The following is a 24,982-nucleotide window of genomic DNA, read 5'->3' on the forward strand; positions in this document are numbered from 1 at the left end:
TAAAAAAATGACGGAAAAACAAGGCTGCATAAATAGTCTGGTGCCATCCCATTCAAAGTTAACAATTTATGAAACACATTCAGGGAACTCGATAAAAATGGCCAACTCGTGCATAAGGCCCATACTACAATACTATCGGTTTGATGTTTGACATAAAAAAGAAGCCTCTTCAGCTTAACGACTGGAAAAACTTTGTTTACAATAATAAAGTCTTGCAGCAATTACAGTACATTGGAATGCACACATCTATGTGTTTGTGTTGTTTAATATATATCCTAAAAATAAGTACAAGTTCCGACTGAGGAAACATGGTGTTTATCCCCCCGAAAATAACTGAACAACTGACCACCTATTTTAATTACTTCCTGTACGTGCAAGTACAGGGAGCCCCGTTTACAAGCTTTTGCTTCTTTCGGTACCTCTCTAGATCTACAGACTCCTATTGCATTCAATATGTAAGTTTTTTGAATGGGCATTTCATGCATGATTCTCTGCAAAAATTAACCATGAAACCCCACCACCAATATTACCATTAAGCAATTGACATCCAAACTGGACACTTCTTGCCAAACCATCATCTAATATCAATTACCCTCTTGCTAAATCAATAAATACCCAATGTATTAGTCTACTTTCATAATTCTGAGCACAACCTGAGAAATCTAATTTTACCACTAGATTAATTTGGTCTTATTTTAAGTAGTCCATCTTTAAATTTAAAACGTAATAAAAAAATAAAGTAAAACACAAAGTATCCCTTTTGACAATCGGTGTCAAATTTCTTATAATATTGAATCACTAAAAAGTATTGAAAGGAACAGGTTTTTGAGCTTCAAAATCAAACAAATACTGGAAAATATCAACATGTTAAAAACTAAAGTCTTTAAAAATGAAAAAGTCGGCCAATGATGAAAATGAATAAAAGGATAGAAATAAATTTATGACTGATTATTTATAGTATGTACAAGACGATAACTACAAATACTTGAATCGAAAATTCTATATGTAATAAAAATATAAAAACCTTGTTGGAATTTCTTGCGAGGGCAAACAACAATATTGTAAGGGAAAATGTGTCTACCAGAATTTGATGAGAGCATTGTTTTTGACAGTGTAATGAAGATCCACATTTCTTAATTGTCATGTCTGCAAAAAGGTAATGTGTACTGCTCAATCAGAAAGTCAATATGCATTTTTTTAATTGAAGATGGAAAAATCAAGCCAACTTTTGTGGACTTTGATACAATCTTACTTTCACAAAATGTCCATGCTTTGGTTTTTGGCCAATAAATAAAACTGTACATGTAGTGAAGAATATACTACATTAATGTACACTATTGTACTGTTACTAATGTACAAAGCCAAGGGGCTCATAATACAATTGGAAATGGGTTGAACATGAATTTAAACAAAAAATGTTGCAAAAATTTAAACTTCTATATTACAGGTAATGGACAACATTTGAAAATGCTCAACAATGAAACTGCCAAAATGTTATGAAAAAGCCCACTTGATTGTAAGTATATAATAGTGTGAAGCATGCTGTGAAATCGTTGAGCCTGGTAGTGTCATTCTCAAGAAAAGAGGAATTTTGTATCAGTACTAACTATGGTTAGGACCTAACCATTGCTTAGAACAGTTAACGGCCATCAGTTAACGGCCGTGAGCCAGCTGTTGACTTCGTGCTTAGGCTCGGGTATGCTAGGTATATGTATGTAATTGGTTTCCCACTACAGAGCGGCACTTGGGCACTCCCTGTGATCTATGGGTTCTATCCGGGAGCTGCACTTTGATGAAAAATTGTGTCCATGTTTTTCCAGTACCGAAGGACACAAAACATTAAATAAACTTTCAGTGGAACGATGTCTGCTCTAAGTTAATAGCCCTTAAATTGGTTCATTTCATAAAATTACAACAAACGCAACTGATGTCCATCACCTTAAAAACTAATGCTGTTTAACACTGTATATAGGTCAAAGCTTTGTCCTCCAAAATTAAAAAAGACACTTATTGGTCAGACTGGTAAGATGTGTAAAAGCAACCTAAAATCAAATAGAAAATATACTTACCAGGTTTAACTACAGAAACTACTAATCACACGGACTACAGCACTAAATACAAATCATGCAATGTACAAGTATAAGTTAATCATAAAACAGTACATAAGCACATATTCTCCAGTAAGCATGTTTACAAGCAAATCAAAAGTTTTTTTTATACAAAAATAGATGTGAATACATTAAAAAATGTTGATTAAAATTTTGTTCATGAAAGACTAATGAATTTCTGAGTTATTTTTTTTATACAAACTAATGCTATTTTAATTGTTTTGTTAATCAGTTGTCTCAAAAGCTGCAGCTAATAGAATTATGACCAAAATTTCAGCTCTTCATAAATTCACATACATGTACAAGTATCCTGAACACAATCCTTATTGAAAAGTGTATGATGATCAGACAAGTGAATTTCTATTGGGGAACATTTCAAGGAACATCATTCAAACTCCAGGGATCTCTTAACACCATAATTTTTCAAGAATTTTTACTTACACAATACATTTTTTTTTTCAGTGGGCATGAAATAAAAGGTACATATAGTTTCCCCTGACCCTTTTCCATCTATCTAGGATGGCTGGTGCAGGTAGGCTCTTGCATTGTTGCTCAACAGCTTATTGAGTCCAATAACTTGGATGAGAATTGCAGTTACTAGACACATCACATTGCTGGTCTCTACACAAACATGCTTTCTGTCGACTCCATGATGTTGGGATCAGATTCGCTTTTTCTCATCTCAGATCTGTTCACAAAAAAGGGGGAAAGTGCCTTTGCTGTTAAAACGACCTGATAAAATAAGGGTTTTTCACACTATACTCGTGCCTACCCGTGTTGAAATCAACAAGAGTCCATCTAAGCAGAACTGGGTCCCATCGACCACCAGTCCACACTTACACTGGGTCAGCTGTAGATTTTGGATGTTCTACCTGGGTGGAGTCTCTCAACCCTGATCCCAACCAGGCTTGGATTAAACCCGTGTAGAGGGCTGAACTCATGTGGGAAAATGTGTTGGCTTTTTGCTAGCGTGAAAGGGGTTCCTGCAATCAACGTATTGGATCTGGGCCCAACAGGGAGATGTGGATAGTGTGAAAGGCCCTTTAATCAACAGGATGCTTTCTTTTGAGGGGGTTGTAGACTGAATAAGAACCTCCACAAATCCAAAATGGAAAACTGAACACAATTCACCTATACACCCGTATTTGGTTGAAAAAACGGAGCAGGATTTGAAGGTTCAACCTCAGGAGCATTGGCAAATTCGAATCCAGTTGCAGTCAATTTCTTGGTTCAGCCTTTATATTGAATTCATTTCCAAGAAAAGCCAATTTGGTATTTCTTTGCTGAACAATGAATTATAGTCCATATTCATGTATGTCATTCGGGATAGAGAAGTGTGACATCGTACAGTGCCAACAGTAAGGTCTTACTTGAAAGTTGTTAAATGTTGCACTGAATCAGTGAAGTACCACAAAGAACCAATACGGCTTTGTCTTGGAAATGGCTGTTTATTTTTTTTTCTCTCATGCGACCTATGACCTATACTCTTTTAACCAATGCGCAGTTGGAATACCGGATAGATTGACCAATTAGGCTCCGCCCACTGAACGCGCATGTATCAACACGTGCATCTCTCCAATGCAATACTATATATGTTCCAGACGCGTGCATAATAGGGGCAATTCCACAGTTACTCACGTTACATTTCTGTAACGCGAGTAACCGATTTTGTGCGTCTTGTCTATCATACATAACACATTTTTCTGGATGTCTTAGGTAGGTCCAGGTCTACTCTATCTACCATGGGGATAACAGTTATTAAACCTTTTCAGTAAGGAAACTCCAAAGTACATCAAAAATGTTACGTGAGTAACTGTGGAATTGCCCCTAGGCATGTCAGACTTTTGTGCATGCATGTTGGACATGAATCACGGCTGTGATTGGTCAGGACACCGTGGGGCGAGGCTTAACGGATCTGTCTATTGGCTGATTAGCCAGGTATGCCTGTTGGCCTGGTGTCCAGGACGACTGAGACAATGAAATACCTTATACTTGGTGAAGTGCTCTCCGTATGCCTACGAAATTTAGGCGGTGCTGCAGTGGGTGGCATTAACTGCAATTTTGATCACACAGGAAACGAAAACCGAAATAGAGAAAAGAGAAGTGCATGGTTAGAGCCACATCACGCTGTTAGAAAGCAACAAAATCAAATGACAAAACAAATGGAAAACCTCAAGGCATGTAGGAACAATGGAAATTGCCTAGAAATGTACGCACAAATTTAATGAGAAAGCCTTGGTCAAAGGGAAGATAGGGATGGTATCAAATACCCTGTGTAATTTTTCTGCCAGGAATACTTCAATTGAAAGGAAAATAGGGTGATTTTTTTTTTAAATGATCCAGCGGGCACTTTCTTTACTTGCATTCGCAATGGACCCATGGAAGAGACCAACAAAATTGTGCATACATGTATGTTTACTGTGTTTTCTCAATCTATGGTCACCACAAAGCTAAATTTTCAACGGATTAGCTGTTATGCAAACTACTTCAGAATTTGAGCAATTTTGTTTCTTCAAATAAAAGCAATGCATATTGAGCAAATGATTCTATGTACCTTTAAAAAAATGCTGCTTTGCCCTGCTACCAAGAGCTGAACTGACATTGAAAATAGGCCATTACAGTGGAGTTGTGCTCGTCAAGTTTGTCCACAAGTCAGTAACAACTCAGATCACCACCAGTCACAATAGAGGATGAGAATTGAACAGTGATGTCTTGGTCATAGTTCACTAGAGTAGAAGTTTTTGGTTGCTGACTTGAGTCTAGATGACTTGTGATCAACTCAAAGAGTGACTCATGAGGGGCCTTTGATTGATTTGTGATTGACCAGTAGTTTGACTCGTCACACTCGTGAGTACTTGTGATTTGAATTGTGACTAACTTGTGATTTGACTCAAGATTGGATTGTGATTTGACTTGCTTTTGATTTGTGATGAACTTTCCTGGTATTTACCTGACCTCTTCTGGGGAAAAAAAATCCCAAAACCATTCTTAAACAAACTATCCACCACCTTTGTGCTGCCTTTGCTCAGTTAGTCAATAAAACAAAAACATGTGCATGTAAAACAGTGAGAGTTCAGGTTTATCACCACCCAATCTCAGCTCTACCAACCACTAACTTCAAAATCACTCTTTCATATAACAGTGCTGTCACAGAAACTCTGTGCTAATCCTAAGAACACAGTACTTAGTTATGGGATCTTTGCATATATAAGTCGGAATTCCTTGCTAACCTATGAAATATGCATTAACGTTAGCAGAGGCATTTTGCTGGTCCCTCTTTGCACAAAAGTCACTAGCTCACTTGTGACCTTAGACTGGTTGCCGACTGGTGAATTAAGAGCCGGGCAGTGCTATCATATAGGATTACCATGTAATGCAAATAAGTGTGCAAAATCCTGTCCAGTGTGTAGACCAAATGCACGAAAGACTCCAGTAAATAGCCACCTCGTAATCAATTGGACATAAGTTTGTGCACTCTGGCATCAGCTTTAATAGGCTCCCCTTGCCTTGTTTGGCTACATAATAAATTAAATGTTTGGTAATCGTAAGCAGAGCAGCTAACTTCATGGACCTGTTTTCGACTTATTTTTGCTAACTATAGCAGAAAACTTTTTCCAACTGTAAAGTGTCACAGAATTGCAAGGAATTGTTTGTTTGTGCAAACGCAAAGATCCAGTAACTAAGAATTCTGTGCTTTTATGGATCAATGCAGAATTACTGTGGTAAGGTGACCACAAGTGCAGAATTCCATGTTATCTGTCTTACATAATCTACGCCGGCTTTACGGCTCCTTGGCGAGACCTGTAGCTTGGAGTTGTCGGTTTCATCCAGGTTATCGGCCGAGCCCCATATCCGGAAGGAGTTTTTGATAGTGTCACGGAAGGAGCTGAACATTTTGGAGTGATGATGCTGGGAATGCTTCTCGGGCGACGTCTCAGCTAGGGACATCAGCTTGATTCGAGGTGGGGAAGCTGTAAAAGGAGACGATGCAACTTTTGTTTAATTTTGGTTTTAGTTGTTGCTGAAACCCAAAGGATGGCCCATAGTCCCTTATATGAGTCACTGACTGATTGACTGACTGACTGACTGCCCATAATGACCTACACTGCGATGCTTATAATATCATCGTACTTTATACCAAAGGTCTCAAGGCACTTCACAATTATTACCCGTACTAATCAGGCCTCGAGTCTTGAGACCAGTTTTTTTCTGCAACAGCTCGAGATCAGTGCAATCTGGTCTCTACCTTCACAGGCACCCATTTATCTTCTCAGTGGACAGAGGCAATTGTAGTCAAGTGTCTAGCCCAAGAACACACTAGCATATATGTTGACCAATAGAATCTCGTGAATTTTCAACACGTCCAAGAAAAACATGGAGAGGAGCTTCACTTACTTGTTGGTGGAGTTCCTGTCATCATTTCTGTAACAAGAGAAAGATTTTAAAAAAACCTTTAAAATTATTTTTAAAAACACCGAAAAAAAAACCCCCACACAGCAAATTCACAAGAAATCCTGCAGGTGGAACAATTCAAATCTGAACTATTTCCTCTAAAATGAGAACTCTTATATCACTACTTCTAATGTGTTCTATTGTTCAGTTTTCTAAACACACACCACTGCAAGAATGGCAAGAATTTTGCGCTTAAAAGCACAAAACTCTGATTTTAAGAAACGTTTTACTGGTGCACTACTTCTCAACATGCTGGTATGAGGTTTGTTGTGAATGTGTGTGTGTAACGGTCATGACGTGATGTGATGTAGAGTTAAAGCTATAGTCCATCATTTGCAGCAATCCGAAAAGTAACTGGCGTAATTATTGTTGAATAACATACTTGGTTGAAAGATAGTAAGTGGACTGAACTCCCTATGAAATTATTCTTTCTGGCAAGCTGTCATTTTGAAGTAATCAACGAAAGAAGGCCTTTCCAACGGTGCGTCTTAAGACGCACCGTAGGAAAATTTAAATTAGTAGTTCGTTTTCTTATTCGGTGAAGTGCGCGCAAGCATTGGCACGACGCACACGCGCGCGGTTGCTATAATTCATCGGATCAGTGTGCGACATCATGTATAGCTGCAATCGGCTCAGTGAGAACGTGTCTCGGACGCTGTATTCAGGCCCAATTCAAAACATGATTCAGCAACTTTTGATTTGAAATTGAGATCCTAGAATGCTGTTTTTCTCAGAATATACAGCTGAAGCTGAGCTGAAACTTCATCAGGTTAGTTGTTCAGTATCCTTCATTAGATTTTGAACACTTTTGTTGCTTCAAACGAACAAAATGCACAAATTACAAATGATGGACTATATCTTTAACACAGGATTGACTGTGCGGTAGTCTTGGGCCACGGCTGGAATTTGTATTTTCTTCCCCTAATACAGCATGTCCCTGACAAGTGCATTAAAACCACAGTGACGGCAGAGGTTGCTATCAACAGTGATTCAAATTCAGTCTTGGGCAAAGACTAACTGTGCTGATGCAATTGGACTATTCAAATTGCATGATTTTTATAGTTACTCTACGAAGGGGAGAAAATGAGGTTTGGAATTTAGTTTGCATTTGAGAGTTTGCATGTCTCAAGTTGGATATTCAGTGAGATCATCTGTTTAAAAAACTCCCCACAAAAAAGTTCCAAGTTCTATCTTTCATTTTTTTTCCAGAAAGGCCTTGTCAACTAAATTCTTCAAATAAACAATCTGACAAGTTTCCGGAAGATTTGAATTTGAAAAAAAGGGAGGAATTTCAAAATAAATGCATGGGTTTTGGCAAGTGGCAGGGAAGTCAATCCTGTGCACTACTTTTTAAACCAAGTGATTATTTGCACGAATAACAAGTGGATGTTTTTGGTACTCTACTCTTATGAACTAGTAAGAACGGAGGTTTGGTTTAACATGACATTTGATTAATTCAAAATATTAATTAAATTCAAAACTAAATAAATGGTAAAGAAAATGCATCTGCCAAATAAAAACAACAACGAAACAAAACAATGACAAACTGAAATGCAAAGAACTTCTCTTTAAAAAGTGGAAACCTTGTTAAAGATGTCTGCATGAGAATTGAAACAAAACTGAAGCCTTCCCTTAATACACTGAGCAATTAATAATGTGCATAAACAGGTGTCTTAAAGCGGTATCAATGTTTTACTTTCAGGGAACAGAATCTACACTTTTAAAGCCACTTTCTTCGGAAGCATTTTACAGAGAAGCTGCGCACTATTCTATCAACAGCACTTTTCAAAATTTTTCAGGGTATTTTTGCAATGCTTTGCGGACAGAAAAGTGGTAGCATGTTTTCGTATTGTCAATGACTGTCTGCTAAATTTTGCAACTACAGACATGCATTGTGGTCTATAGATTGACAGATATTTTGAGATCAACCTCAAAAACTAAATATATGATAAATATATGAATGATAGAACATGTCAACTTAGAACGAGATTTCAAGTTGCATATGCAGATTCACACATACCATTTGAAATACATAAAAATTGGTTGTCTATTTCCTTCATTTTTTTCGACATGAAATGTTTGCGTGTCTTCATTTGCCGGGACGATGTTCTTGTTCCTCTGGACCCTAATGGCATTAAAGCCTGTTTTATTTACTTTTTGAAAATGTTGCAACACAATAACAAAAAAGAAAACACCCCCGTTAAAAATATGCAAAATACCAACAACAGCAAAATCAAGAAACCATCTTATTCCTTTTCAGAATTGCACTTTCCAATAAATGAAATTAAGAAACCCTTCATGCGCCCTAAAAGATTTAGGACCACATCTTGTTCCCAAAATAACAGTTTTCAGGTCCCCTGCCTTGTTCCTGCATTTGCTGATATTCTCATGATGCACAAAGTTTCAAAATGCAGAGGAATTTTGCAAATGCATCTCAATTCTCAATTGTATCACTAATCAATAAATGATCACTCGTAATTATGAATAAATAAATAAATATCACCCGATCCAATGACAAAATCTGAATCAAAATCATCACCAATCAAATATGAAATAATCAACTCGTGATAATGCTAAAAATGAAATCAAATAAAATGCAAAAGAACCAATTTGAAGGCTCTGCTAGCCATATAATTCTGAGCTTACGATCACCATTGTGCATTAACAGCCCCAGCAAAAATATCAGCACTAAGGCCAAAAAAAATAAGTCTCCGGTTTCTGGTATGGAGCTTGTCCAAAAAGTGGTGCGGCAACGCGGCTTTTTTTTTTTTTTTACCCGACTTTTTTGCTTCAAATGTCGGCTGATGACTGCAAATGGTGCCCGACTAAACTTAGTGCAAATATATGGGAGTCCAGAGAGGCCACATAAAGCTTATTCTCGATCATAACCCCATCTAAAAACACGTTAAAATTGTGCAGTAGCAGGATTCCAGTCAAACCAGTGAGTTTGGCGGTTTTGAGACATCATCTTTCATTGAAAAAAAACTTTTTCATTTTGCCGACGCACATGGCTACGGCGACGCGCACGCATACCAGAAACCGGAGACTTTTTTGTGGCCTAAACCTGTAAGCGCGGAATCTTTAGTGGGATGTACAAATGCACACAAGCCAAAATTCCTCAATAGCCTGTGAAATACGCTTACCATACGCAAATAATTTTCTGCTACAGTAAGCAGGATTATTTTTCCGCTAACAGTAAGCATAAGCAGAGCCATTAAATTGGGCCAAGATCTGTTAAAATTCTAAATGATTTCAAGATTAATACTATTAATTGACGTAAATGCATGCACAATGACAGCACCAATTAGTGACAGTGTGAGGATGGATTAAAGGGAAGTGTGATGAAACAGCTGCAAGTTGAGTGTGAAGTTAAAACAAAAGGCAAAACAAAAGAGCAAGCAGAAATGCATGTTCAGTATATTGGTGGCAACTTTTAAGAGCAGTAAAACGATCTCTCTTTTCGTTTAGCGCCAATATGTTTTTGTACTGCTCTGCACTAATGCAAATTTTGCAAATACTATGCCGCACACATTTATTTTCAATGTTTAACATTTTGCAGACACCTTCAAACAAAAAGATGAAAGAATTAATGGAGAAAGTTTTTGGAGTCTAGAGTACAAAACTTGCCACCATTTACTGAACACCCATCTTGACATGAAGCAACATGTTGAATGTGTCTCTTACCTTTTCTGTTGCATACAAAGCTCCAAACTTTGCTAACAATTTTTGTTTTCTCCGAAAATTTACATGAGCCTATTCTGTTTTCATTTGTCTCCTATAAAAACGGCTTTAGATACAATGGTATACAGAGGCACAGTAATGTTATTGACACAATCACTATGGTTACAATTCCCCCCGGCATTAGTAAATACATGAAGTTCCAACTGCACTGTCTTGAACTGTGGTCGTATGAAAAATTAACATGATTTCAATGTAATTTGATGATGGCATTATGTTACTTATGCAATTTGCAAATTTGATCTGCTGTAAAATGCACATCTTTTCTGATTTACACCCAAGTTTGTTCACACATTAATAAAAATAAGTCCTTTTCTACTCTGAAATTTCAGGGAAACGTACTGATGTAAAAACAAAATCCAATTACCAAATCAGGTTACGAGGTAAAGCATGATTTCTGAAATTTGCTAAAACTTTTTAATGGGAAATTACCATTGATGGTTTTATAATAATTCAATTTGTTTTAACAAAACAATTTTTTTTAAAGAGTTCCAGAAACAGAAAATAAAATGCAGTCATGCGAGGTCATGAGCAGTTACACTGAAAGTGATTTTTGCTTTCTTCAGATTTTTGTTCAATTGTTTTAGCTACCTACATACTACATGGAATGCATTATATGCAATAAATAAATTAATTGAGCTATACCAATTGGTAAAATACTTTGCCCACAAGGAAAGAACAGATATAATTGTAAAATGGTATTAATCCTTTCTTTTAATAAGTAAGATTTGAGGCTTTGCATGGTGAAGATACTAAATAATGAAAGGTTTGCGGAAACACCATGTGCGAATAATTTCTCAACTAAGAGAATGGTTCTGAAAAGAACCAGAGGTATAAACTCGACGTTCCGGTCAGTATGCTCTGACCGTCTTCAGGAGAGTGCCTAAACTCTAAGAAGTGAATACTTAAGTAGCAAAAGGTGAAATCAATGGAGTGTGAAGTTGCATCCTGTGAGGATGCCAAGTAGACAGGATCCCTGAGCAAGCTTAGTGCCCACTGAAGTGGAACAGTAGGGTTGCAGTGTCAGTGGAGGGAGGACCTTTCTTTTAATCTTTTTCTTTTAAGTTTTCATATGGCAAACCAAAAATTTTCTGTGAATAATCTATAACTTCAAATGTAATATATTTTCATTTTAGAAAACTCATTAAAATGATCTAATATTGTATACTTTATATACTCTACAAAAGAAGATTGTAAAATTGCTCAATCATTTAAACGTTAAAACGAAGCTTTGGTTTTGTAAAGATTCGCTATTCAGGAGTTGTATTAAAAATTTACTTTATTTGTACAAAGTAGTTAAAAACCGTAATCATCATGATAAAAAAATTTAGATCTTCTGATTAGATATGATTTTCTGATATAATTAATACTACGGCAAGTTAAAAAATGTATGGCGTAGAAAGTCTAAGCATAATCAAGATGATGAAAAGAAACAGGTATGCTGAGACACACTATGTAAAGATTGGTCACCAACCAAGATATCATGGGAAGCCATTGAATTGGACTGGTTCCCACAGTTTTATGAAAACTAAGTAACTAGAGAGTTAAAGAATAAGCACGGAGATCTTATCGAGTCATCACAAGTCAATCAAGAGTCATCCAGTCTCAAGTCATGTGACAAGCTATTCTAACAGGCTAAGACAAAGGCATCCCTCTTTCAATGTTCATCGCCCGTTACTTGTGTCCTTTGTGATATGACTTGCGATTGACTCCCCTGCAACTCTGCTACAACTTTAGCTTCTTAAAATCTGTCCTGAAAGCTAGCAGAACTTAAAAAGCCAATAAGCCCCACAGGTAGCACCATAGTAAACTAAGTTAATCTGGCTAAAGCCCGATTCATACTCAGCACGAAAGCAAACCTAATCGCATATTTGTGACGTCCTGGCAAGTTGTCCCGCTAGGAATTTGCAAAAGTTGACACATTTCAACTCTGGAGAGATTTGCAGTGAATGTTTTGTGACGTCACGTTTGCTTTGCATTTGTATGAACCGGCCATAAATAGAAGAGAAAAAAAGGCACTTCAATTGAATAGAGGGTAAGTGACGAGGATACATTTTGAGAAGATGTAACAACCCAATACAACTGTCTTTCCCCGACCAAAAAGACTTATTCAGTTCCCCACCACATAGTCACACACTCTACAAATGTTCTCCCTGAAAATTACAAAACAATACTAGATCAAACTAAAGCCAGGTCTAGAAGTGTATCTGGCCTGCTAACCTGTATAAGTAGGGACAGCAAAAGATAAGTATTTCATTACGAACTACTAATGTTCTAGGTAGAACACCGGTACGATAATGCGGAGGTAGTAGGTTCAAACCCTGCTCCAGTCAACCTCTTTGTTTATCATTACAATGACTAATGTTCTGCTCACACTATACTCAACTATAACCATCAGAGTCAACTAAAGTCTTAACCTTTGTTTCGTATGTTTCATATGAAGAGTGGTACATGTACATTATACCATACTAAAATTTCAGACGCACTACTGGTATCTATCCTTTTTTTCAGGCCATCAAGGGGCCGTTAAGGGGTAAGCAAGATTTTCCCATAAAGAACCTTTGAACTCTAGTCAGTAAAAAATACATGTACATGTACATTAATTACCTCTTTTTAAACAAACTTCTTTTCCTACAACCGGACTTTCAAAAAATGGTTTCCAAATGATAAATCTAACATAGCCATTTCAACTTGTACATGGACTTGAGGTATAAACAATTTTATACAATCATCAGCGAGCAGATATTGTTTTGTGGAGTTTCTATCACAATGCACACGCGACCGGATTCTTATTCAATGTTGCAAGTAAAGCAACTGTGCTCAAATGTTTTTCCTTCACTTCAGTTTGTGACTGAATTAGAGTATCGTGAAGTTGGCAGCAATGTTTCATGGCGTACTTCCTTTGAGTTGCCTTGCGATGCTCACAAACATGGCAGACGATCGTCGATCGGACAGACGTTTTGTCAGAGCGAAGCTCGTTCTCAGCATTCTGCAACGAGTAGGAGCAGGATCGGAGTCACAAATTGGAATCAGCCAATCAGCTAACAGCAGGCATCAGTAACAATCCAAGATGCAGACAAACTTTTTCTCTGTATTTGATAATCTTTATCATGTTCAAAACTTATAGTGTGCAAAGCAGGCAGCAGTGGGGTAAAACACACTCATGGAAATCACACACTCATGCAATATGGCAAGCATGGTTTGAGTAGTCAGGGTTCTCAACATGGTGTCTGGCAACATGCAGGGGAAGATCCAGGCATTTTCCAAAGGGTGGTTGCGATGAGGCGCAAGTCCAGGATTTTTCAATGGAGTATTGGGCTAAGGTGTTTAAGTCAATACATATATGTACAGAGGTATTGCCTTAAGCAGTGAACCAAGATTCAGGAAAGGAAAAGTTGACTTTGCTGGTCCCAGAGGGCCGGCCTAGTGTCCTCCTTGTACTTATCTTACTGACTGACTGACTGACAGTCCCTTGTGAGCTGGGCAGTGCTATTGTATAGGATTACCCTGTAATGCCAATTAAGGGCTAAATCTGGTCCATTGTGTAGACCACATGCATGAAAAGATTTCCAGTCAATATCCACGTTGAATCGATTGAATAGAATTGTGTGTACTCTGGGACCGGCTTTCCTAGTCATATTTTCATTGAATTAGGTGTGATTCTCTAGGGACAAACAAACTTTTTAAAAAGAGAGGAGATGAATTTACGTAAACAACGTACTGAAAGAAGAGAATCTGCCCTTTCTTATAGTGTGGCACTTGTATGCCTCGTGCCATCTTAGAAGCATGAGAAATAACCTGTTTTTTTGTTTTTGGACTGGTGCAGATAAGATTATTCAGTCTTGCCTTTGTTGAGAACCCTAACTCTTGATCTATGGATGGAGGGAGATGACGACTCTATGATGAGCACAATGCAGAACACCTGACGACTTTACGACTACAAAAACTACATCTCATACAATAACATTCCATGCAATAAATATATTCACAATACAAGATAGTTTATGGACAATAGAAATGTTTTGGAGGTTTAACATACATCTCTTTTCTTTTAAGTTATCTTATTAAATCTATAGAATGAACCATAGACAATTGTAATTTGCTTTTCTTCAGTGTTTGATTTCCAGCTACTGTGATTAAAAAAGAAGAGTGTTTTCAAAAAAAGGGAAAACTTACAGCAACTGAACTGTAAATAAACTATGTTTTATTTGCTGGTCAACAATTTTTTTTTTTAAAGTAGTGGTAAGTCAAAGTGAGTCTAGTGTTGTCTAACTTTTGATCACAAGTCTATGTTTGCTTTCATAATTAGTTGTGGTAGATCTTTTTGAACTATCATGCAAAGAGACATAAGTCTAAAATCTTTTCTGAACACGTATTAACTAGTCAGTAAACATAAATTCTAGCAATTGTAAATAAATAAACCGTTGATAAGCTTACACTGTACTACCTCTAACAGTAAAGGAAGAAATGCATAAACCATGCTAGTTTTTAATAAAAGAAAATAGAGCAATCAATTGGTGTCAATATTCCTTAATGCAGCTGTTTTATTTCAAACTAAACTATAACCCTGTAGTCCCAGAACAAAGCATTGGCTAATTTCAGGGATTTCTTAATGAAGCGCAGAAATGTAGGTCTAAGCAAATTTCAAGATTTGATTCAATGAAAACAGCAAACTTGCATTTCAATTTAAAAAAAAAATGAAGCTGGCTGTGTAATTTGTATTGCTCACTAATGTAATTGTAAATGATGTCTCTTTCTTAAGCAGCAAAAATATGATTTTTAATGTTTTCTCTACTAATGACAACAAAAGCAGATTTCCATTTTTTGTTTGTTTTAATTTTTACTTATTGATGACTTAGTTCAGTTCTCTAACATGCGTGCAAAAACGAATTAGCATGTACAATCACTGGCTCCCTTTTTACTTTTGTCATGCTTCATGTACTGATGAGTACCAGCCAAAACAAAGAAGTATGAAGGCAAGTTTCCATGTAAAAATCACAAAAACCACACTTTACAACAAACTTTGACTCGTACAAATACATACAATTAGTAGGATACAGGAATACATAGAATTTTATTTTAAAATGCTCAATGTTAAAAAAAAATGATAAAGTTAGCATTCAAGCACTCCCAATACCATGAAATTGCCAATAAATACAAACTGTTAATGAAGTTTTGTTAATTTGAGGAAAGTCCTGTATAAGTACACCAGCACCAATGAATGGAAGTTTTACAAAATATTCTCTCATCAACCCCCCCCCCCCCCCACAAAAAAAAACCCCCCAAAAAACCCCCAAAAACCTAAATAAGGGAAATATCTAGGTTCATTATTGTCTAATTTTGATTAAACAGTATATTCTCTGTTAAAGGGAATATACAACATTTGCAAACATCGAAAAATAAAACTACCAAGTTTTTGCGAAATACCTTAATAGGATGTTGGTAAATGACAGTCTAAAGCATCCTGTAAAATTATGGCACCTGGTATACTGTCATTTTCAAGAAAAGTGGTATTTTTGTATCAATTTCCAACGCTGATCGGCCGATCAGCGTTGGAAACAACTGGCTTTTTTTTCAAATACTGGCCCCAATTGACCATTGCACTTGTTTGCAATCGATTACAAACCTATGAACGGGTACGAGCCAGCTAGACTGGTTCCCTGACCTTACAATTCCCCAATGTATGTAAACTGCTCTGTTTCTTCTTATATGGAGTCAGGGGACCAGACTACAGGAAAATGATCGTTTTTCTTGGTTTTTATAGCATTTTCGAACCCAAAACCTCCAAAAAGTCAGTGTAACTATATTTGCTTTATATTTCCAACCCCCCAATTCCATCCATTTCTGAAAATTACAGCAAAAGCAAATGATGTATATTCCCTTTAAAGGTTCTCAAATTTATCAATTGTTAGGCCGTGTACTGATACTTATTTGTAATTTTAATTTGCCTACATTTGTCAGTAATTAAACATCACACAATTAATAGAATTTCTGAGTACTGTGCGCAATGTTCTTTGGTGTTAAATTGGGAAATGGAATTATGCAGAAATACAGGAAGAATGACAGTTGTTTGGAATCATCACAAGCAAATGCTATCTGGCATGCATCTACATTCTAAGGCTGCATTCGTCTAATATCTTCAGTTCTAAACCAATCACAGAGGTGAGATTACGGGAGTATGAACAATTCATGCAATAATCGGAAGACGATTTGAGGGTCAATGAGGGCCCAGAGCAACGTAGGGTCTATACTATAGCAAATGTTTGTATTTGCCTAAAGTATTTGCTTAAAATACCAAATTACCTTTTGTTCTATATAAACTTTTATAGGTAAAAATATGCGTGAAACCTCAGGAATTCCAGGTTTCAAAAAGGATTTTTTTTTAAATCCTGAAATCAGGACAAATCCTGACAAAACTCACCCCTGCGATCACTATAATTTACACACTAACAAGACACTCGTCTAGCAGTACACATACTTCAACTTACATTCACTACAAGATATCAAAACATCAGGAGGAATGCTGTTAATTTTGAAAGACCCTGCGTAATTATCACTTTTTTTCTAAGCACACTACTTAAAAAATAAATCTCAAAATTTAAAATCAAGGCATGATATTAAAATGGAAAGACCCTGTATAACTTTTAAAAATTGACGAAAAATGCTAAATGTATATACATTGTTTTTTCAAACAAATTAGAAAATTAAAATTTAAGAAATGCTGCTTTCGTGAAATATGTGGAATGCAACTATAAGATGTCGAAGTTCCGCAGGAATACAAACTAGGAATGACCTTTAAGGGCAGGTACTGATGTGATTTATCAAGTAACAGTTGCAAATGTTAGAAGCTGCCTCTGAAATTATGATTTCCCAAATTCAGACTAGGTATATCTCAGTAGGTTGTTTGCTGTTCTGTCGTTTGAGACTCGGCGAGCGCTTAGCGCTGCCACTGTGGGCGCCCTTCGCCAAAGGCGTATGGTGCCTCTCGCTCTTTGACCTCCGGATGGCGGCAGGTCGCCGGAAGGACAGTCGCTCCATGGCCCGGGTGAAGGAGTTGCCCGGGGTGTCTTCAGAAGAAGGAGTAGTACTAGCATGAGTAGTGTTGGTGGCAGGGTTATGTAAAGCGCCGCGGGTGTGAGCTAGGCCGTTGTGGTGGGGGGCGGAGAAGGGAGGGTCTGTGGTAGGGGGGGAAGGGTAACAAGAGAAAGGATCTGTCTTACGTTGCATGTAGGAAGAGGCGCCCGTCTTGAGGTAGTGGCGAGCTTTGCGGCCGCTAAAGTCCCGTACGTTGACGTCGGCATCTGTTGTTTAGAGTCAGACAGAGTAAGGTTTATTAAAAGTGGTGTACAACAGTTGCAAAACTCCAAAAATGAAATTGTCAAATGACTACTGAATAGAATAGTAAGTAAATAATAGTATCAAGAATCCTTTAAAATCGTAATGCCTAGCATGTTGTCATTTTTTAAAATCAACCGGCCAATCAACAATCAGCAGGCCAAATGATCGTTGGAAAACTGGCTATTTTCAAATACTGCATTCATTTACGAGAGCAAGCCAGCTATTGACCTTTTTTTATGCTCAGTTACACACACCAAGGACACATGTTTATAAACATTTCCTGGTACAACCAGCAAAGTGCCATAGGTATAAAGAGGTTACATGGCTGGTCATCTAGGACCAGAAAATACAGAGTTATATAGGGCGAGTCAAAAAAAGCGGAATCCAAATCCAAGGAAATACATTTCATATAAAAATATGTAGCACCAAAAATAATCATGACTTTGAAGCCCATTTATTAAACTACCTTGAAGTGAGAAAATTATTTCAATTGCTCTGCATATTAAAATGTTATCACTATTTAAACGAAGTAACCCTACAATCAGTTTCGTCCACAAAAGCAATTTATAGGGTATTCTGACTGTTTGAAGCAAAACAGAAAATGACACGGAATACTTGTTTCAACAACTGTAGTACACAATATCTTTATTAACAACCCTGCTTTGGCTAACAATAGGATTTATAAAATCCATTTGTTTTTTTTTAAAGACGGGCCTTCAAAAGGACTTTGTTGAATATTTTAACTTTTAAACTGAGGTATTATCGCTGGTGATGTTTGAAGACAATTTTAACAACAATTCATGAAATCGCATTTTTGTGGATGAAACAGATTTTAGGGTCATTTCATTCAAATGGTGATATAATTTGAATGGATTGAGCAATTGAAGTAATTTTTTCATCTCAAAGCAATTATAAAATTGGCTTATCAGTCACAATTATTTTTGGTGCTTCATTCTTTTTTTAAATATAAAATGTATTTCTTTGGGTTTTGGTTCCGCTTTTGTAAATCAAATTTGAATGGAAAGAAATAACTTACGGTAGTCCTGAATGAGAAACTGCATGACTGACTCCTTGTTGTGCATGGCAGCTATGTGGAGAGGAGTATAGCCCTGAAATCAATCATCCAAGAAAGTTAAAATTACTGAAATTATCACAAATCATTCCAACAGCAGGTGTCGTTAGAGACTTTTGGTGCATTAATGTAAGGAGAGGTGAACAATTTTAAGACCAAGTTTTCAGATTTCTTTCTGATGTTCTGAATATTCTAATAATTAATATAAGTTGGAAGACAGCAGATTTTTTTTTAAGTAATAATTTTCTGGCTCTCTACAAAACTAAAACAGTGTATGACATACATGTATTGTAAGGTGCATAAGGTGCATAAATGATCATTACAAAGTTGAACAAAGAAATTGACTGGTGCTGGGTTTGAATGCGCAACCTTCCGAAGGTAGCGGGTTCAAACCCCACTCCAGTCAATTTATTTGTTCCATTTAATAATAACAGTACGTAACACGTTAGGAGTGATGAATAAGAACATGTAGGAACACTTTTTTGTACTAAAGACGTAAGTACATTCCTTTTCTCCATAAGTTGTGTTGAGTTTGAATATGCGTACTAATATGCAACTCTGAAGCTCCATTGGTCTGAGGCTAAGGTTATAATGAGCACATACAGGTTATCAATAACACAGGCATACTTTGTTATCTAACTTCTTGTTAAACTCCAACAGGATGAGATCAGAAAGCAATTTCAAAATTAAGTGGCAGACTTACCCCTTGCTGAAATGTGGAGATCATTTAAGACGCCGTGGAATAAGGGAAAAACAGGGGGAAATTCAAATTTGTATCACATCAAAACAATGTACATAACCAATTAAGTTATAAACATTCCAGCCCGAAAATAAAAAAAAAAAGCTCAAACAAAATTGCTGGACAGAAGTGGGACATAGTAATGCATGTTAAAGGCACTACAAATACCATTCCTGTTTTAAGAGGTTTCAATAATGCCTAACTTTGCAAATCATCACAGTTAGGCATTTCAAACCACAGTCCAAAAAGCTAGGTTTAAAGTTAGGCTAGTCCCTGTGTCATCAGTTCCACGCAAGTTACCCATTACTAGCGAACTGTTCACGTGATGATTGGTCTCCGAGAATTTGCAGTTTCAAGGAAGCAACCATCCTTGAAAATCACTGATTGCAAAGATCACCGATTGCAAAGATCACCGATTCATTTATGAATAATTCAACAGATTGTCATGAATATTCAATAGGTAATCATGAATAATTCAATAGATAATGACTTACCGATCTGGAGTTGACATCTGCTCCCCTGTCAGCCACTAAACGTATCATTTCCTTCTTGCCATGCTTTGCTCCCCAGTGTAATGCAGTCTATTTAGATTTGAAGGAAAAAAAGAACTCAAATTACTAATACAACTTCACAAGCATAATTAGCACAAGATATAAACAATTAGGAATTGCCTGAAGATCTGTTGTACGCGCAACCAAAAAAGAAAGTCCCCCCTTCCAATACTGTTTTGTCTAACTCAAAACTACTGAGCACCTCTCGTTTAAGTAATGACTAATCAGTACAGAAATTCTCAAATACTCTTTATTTGGCCCAAAACAGTAATAATGTGGATGATTTTATGCAATTTATGACAAATAATACTGAAAACAGTTGCACTTTTGTATACGTGCATGTTGCAGTTCACACTCACCTTGCAAGTGTACAAAAGTGCAACTTTTTTTTCGGTACCATTTGTCGTAAATTGCATAATTTTGTACATATTATCACTGTTTTGGGCCAAACAAAGAGTATGGTCGGATTGCTAAGGAATTTCTGCACTGATCAGTCGTAATTTGAGCAAGAAGTGCCCAGTAGTTTTTGAGTTAGACAAAAAAGTATTAAGGGGGACTTTCTTTTTGGGTTGAGTGTATAATAGCAATTAAACATTTTATTAATGACTTAATTTGTTTTGTTTCCAGCTGGTGAAAACAGTGATCACAATTTGTCTGTGTAACTGTGCGTCTGAAGCATGGGCCTGCATTTCCATTGTAAAGTCAATATGATGGTGGTGGAAGGGAGTCGAACCACCCACCACTGGCTTGCAAGCACAGATGGCCACTTTGTAGTGAATGGTTTACTCGCAATAGTAAAATTTTTACATGACCCGTAACACATATCTGAAAGGAAACTGTGCAGCAAATACTTTTGTATTTATTGATGAGTGACTGGAAAGAATGACTCAGACTGCATTCGAACCTGCAACCTTAGGATTACAGTTCTCAAACTTGATGGAAGCTGACTCTTGGGAACTGTTGAAACTTGTATGTATGCATATGAACATATATATGAAGACTTTGTTTCCAAAACGCGATAAATGCCATTTGGTTGTCTTCTTAGAATCTTGCCCTAGCTCTCCTGGCTGCCAAAATTCACTTTTGACAGCTTTTAGTTAAACACAATAGAAGAATACAATAAAGGGAAACATGTAGCAACAGCTGTTATGAACTTCTAGAGTGTATGCTCCATAACTTGTCATAACCGTGCATCTTTTTCACTTTTGTTTAAAATGGAGATGCACAATTTTTGGAAATGAACTCTTCATATATAGCCACATTTAACGCCCATGTCATGTAGTATGTACCATCCAAATGACATGAAATGAGTGGTTGATGACCAATGCTAATACTGGTTGATGACCAATAACTACTGGGCCCCACACAGCGTGAAACAAAGTGTTGTGAATACCGGTACTTGTCCCTTTCAATCTTAAATCATGTTATTTTTCATTTTCATGGAGAGATAAAAATCATCTTCTGATAGGCAGTTGTGAAAGTAACAGATTAGCCAAATTAATAATACTACAAAAATAACTTCAAAATGTGCACCTTTTTCATTTTTTGGGGGGTGGGGGGGGGGGGGGGGGGGGGGGGGGGGGGGGGGAGGGGTTATGGGGGTGGGGTGGGGTGGGAGAGGATGCTTACACCTCCCCAACTACCCTCTTTAGTGGCAAAGCTGGGGAGGGGGCGCATGGAGGAGACAGGCCCACCTGCTCTGTGCCCTCCACCCTCTTCAAATTAGCTATTTCAAAATCCATTGAGTGACCGTCTCTAGAAAAATGACGCCCCCCCCCCCCCCCCCCCCTGAGTGCCCCTTGCAAACTAAACCCCTGTTACACCACTGCCCCACCCCCTCGTATTACTGGCCAGTGTCTTTTCTTATCTTAGTGGAATTGCTCCTCAAGGGTGGGGGGGATTGTTGTGGCTAAAAAGAGGGCGCAATTCGTCAATGTCACGGGGTTGTAAATATGTCTGGTCCAGTTCCTAATACAAGTTGCAATTTATGTTTCATAACATGCACCCACTTTAAAACAGCAATAAAAACAAAGACTTTTACAGAACGTAAACTTTAGAGGGGAAAGGGACCACCTAGTGTTCCAGGATCTTTCAGCAGCAGCATTTATTTTTTGAGCGTAATAGCCAAGCACATGACATATTTATATTACAACAGACAGATATAGTAGCCCATGTTTAGTAAACTCTGTAATTGACCCCCGACCCCAACTTTGACTGATGTACTTTTTTTTGGTTACTTCTGGGCTCTGTTTTAAAACAACTTGGAAATAGGGCATTTTAGTTAGGGTTGACTGTACTATTTTTTACCGATGGATACTTTTTGCTGAGAAATACCCTGCAGTCACTAGTCCAAATGTGTATTAAATCAAATATTGATAAACATGAGGCACATTTTGTGCAAATTACTACTTTTGTGGCAAAATTGCTTTTTCAAATAATGTGCCGTCATTACAATGGATGTGTGAATATCTGATTATGAGCATACATGTTTGAACTACGACCTTCAGCTAGAGTAACAAAATTCAAGTGGAGAAAAAATTACGTGATTCCCAGAATAGCCCTAGTTCTGCATAAAGCTAAATGTATATCTTTTGAAATGAAGTTTTGCTATTTCCCAGGTTTGCTAGCATCGTGACTTTGGTCATGATCCCTGGCTACATGGCATAACATGGGTTTATGGTTTCAACTTTAAAATTAATTATAAACATTTAAAGACTTTTTTTTCTTTAGAGGTGATTCTTAAACTTCTTAACTTTTCAGGAACCAGACTAATCCTGAATTCAATAAAACTCTGAAAGAACTTTCTAACTTTCTCAAAATGTACAGCAACTGAACTGTTTTATAGAAATTCTCAAGAAAAATTATCAAAAAAATACTTTATCGTGAGACTGGAGGCTACCAAAATTGGATTTTGTTCAAGCATGACAATGAATGATTTCTCTGAAGAAAAATGGCCACACTGACCGAAATCCTCCCACCACTTTGAAAATACGACAACATACTCCTGACCTGAACATTCCTGCATGTTGTTGATGTTAGGTCTCTCTCTCTACCCTTCCCAAAAACACCAGCCAAGTGACAGATTTACGGCCCAGATACAAAAATAAAAATAAAACACCCCACTGCTTGAGCCCACAACTTTGACAAACTGCATTATCATAATCTGTGTATTTGTGTTACATTTGTCATTCCACATTTTCCAGTTGAAATAAACATTGGAGAAATAGACTGCACCTTTTCATGAGAGAATGTTCCCAAAGGAAAGGTTAACCAAAACAAAACACAAGCAAATAAACAAGCGGGCCCAAATTCCCAGCATGTAAAGTGTAAATGGATCCTCCTTTGGCCTCCTCCACGATATTTTTCCCCGTTAATGACTAATCATGGTACATATTTTGGTTTTAATTCCAAAATTATCTGTTTGTAGATTAAAAATGTATTTTAATAAATTTAAGTATTGGTACCTCAATCGTTTTCAGATTTGTTGCATTATATGAAAATATGAAGACCTGCATGCAATTTCATAAAACTTGTCATGGGTGTTATTCCTGCAACAGTGTCTGTTTCATGCATTTTTTGTGTGCACAGTAAACAGTTGTAGGATATTCAGAAAAGAATTGTTTGGATCTTCAGTCAACAACTTTTAAAACACACAACAAAATGGCGGAAGTAAAGAGTTGTTTGAAAGGAAAACAAACTCACGGTGGACTGTTATTTAATTCAAACATTCAACTGGATTTTTCATTGAAAATCATATTTACTTTTTTAAAGTCTTTGATACATGCATATGATCTATTTGGAACTTTACATTATGGTCTCCGTTCAGTTAATTGCATATTCCATGAATTGCCTCAAAAACTACATTTTATGTTGCAATTATCAAAAGACTTGTAACTTGCAACATGTTTCAAACCGTCGTCAAGGAATATGAGATGCATTTCTCCAATGTACAGTGAGTAAGTGCCCACAATTTCTTTGATAGCTAGTAATCTAAACCTAAACCATCCAAACTTGTACTTTTACGGGTCAGGGGTGTTCTGTCAGCCTTTTGGGGGGAAGGGGGGGGGGGCGTGTTGACGTTATCATCACACACCAGCCAGCCATCTGGCGTAGGCCCTACATCACACGGCCCATCCATCCTCCCCTTGGATACTCCAAACATTATACATCATACTGCCAGAGACAAGTTATCTAGGCCCAGCACCCAAACTCCATGTAATGACACATGTATCATGTGTTTGTACACTTGTAGCAAGAGTGCCATGTACACACAACCATAAATCTTCTTTTTTTTTCCTCGGCTGCCACAAATTTGGATCCTGACATGAGTAGGGTTTAAAGAGGGTAAAGACAGACTTGTCTGGTTCATACTTGGCGCGAAACGGTGAACGTGAACTTGTGATGTCACGGCAAGTATTCGGGCTGCGAATTCGCAAAAGTTAAACAGCTTTCAAGATGTCAACTTAAATATTTCACGACATCAAATTCGCTTCATGTGAAGTATTTACTGACCTGAAGTCCATCACAATCATCCAGTCTCAAGTCTGATCACCAGAGGTTGTCGCTGCGCGACAACCCCTGGTCCGATTTTTATGTTTTTGGTGTCAAAAGATGCGCAAAGCTCGAGGCTAAAAAGTCATAAAAGCTCGGGTCGCGAAAAAACATTTTTTAAAGGCTATCACGGAAAAAGTCGAGGGGGGGTGGATTCCGCCCCCCCCCCCCCTTTTAGGGTTAAACATCACCTGGTACTTGTAACCCTGACTTATGATGAACTTACACTTTGACTTGTGACCAACTTGTGATTTGATTTCTGTGATAACCGTTGTAAAGAAGTTTGTTTGTCCACGGCATTGGCAAGAATTTTAGGACAGCTCTTCTTACAATCCCATCTCCAAAACCGACACGCCCAAACCTATAAACCTGCAAATGAGAACTAATAATACCACCAATTAAGCTCCTACCCTCCCCCATTCCGCTCCCCCAT

The 24,982-nt window shown here is 37.3% G+C and overlaps 1 protein-coding gene across 1 annotated transcript; it reads right to left on the minus strand.

The window, feature by feature from the left end:
• Positions 1-174: 174 nt before the first annotated feature.
• LOC119738572 (ankyrin repeat domain-containing protein SOWAHB-like) lies at positions 175-20,025 on the minus strand. The gene is made up of 7 exons (XM_038213478.1): positions 19,942-20,025; positions 19,412-19,417; positions 18,673-18,745; positions 17,519-17,599; positions 6,504-6,530; positions 5,874-6,079; positions 175-2,796 (listed from the first exon to the last, which is right to left on the minus strand). The coding sequence occupies exons 1-7, from the start codon at positions 19,987-19,989 to the stop codon at positions 2,791-2,793; spliced, it is 447 nt and encodes a 148-aa protein (XP_038069406.1). The 5' UTR covers positions 19,990-20,025; the 3' UTR covers positions 175-2,790.
• Between the last annotated feature and the right edge of the window lie 4,957 nt (positions 20,026-24,982).

Source organism: Patiria miniata, unplaced genomic scaffold (assembly GCF_015706575.1).
Source record: "Patiria miniata isolate m_02_andy unplaced genomic scaffold, ASM1570657v1 HiC_scaffold_3, whole genome shotgun sequence".
Taxonomy (NCBI): domain Eukaryota; kingdom Metazoa; phylum Echinodermata; class Asteroidea; order Valvatida; family Asterinidae; genus Patiria; species Patiria miniata.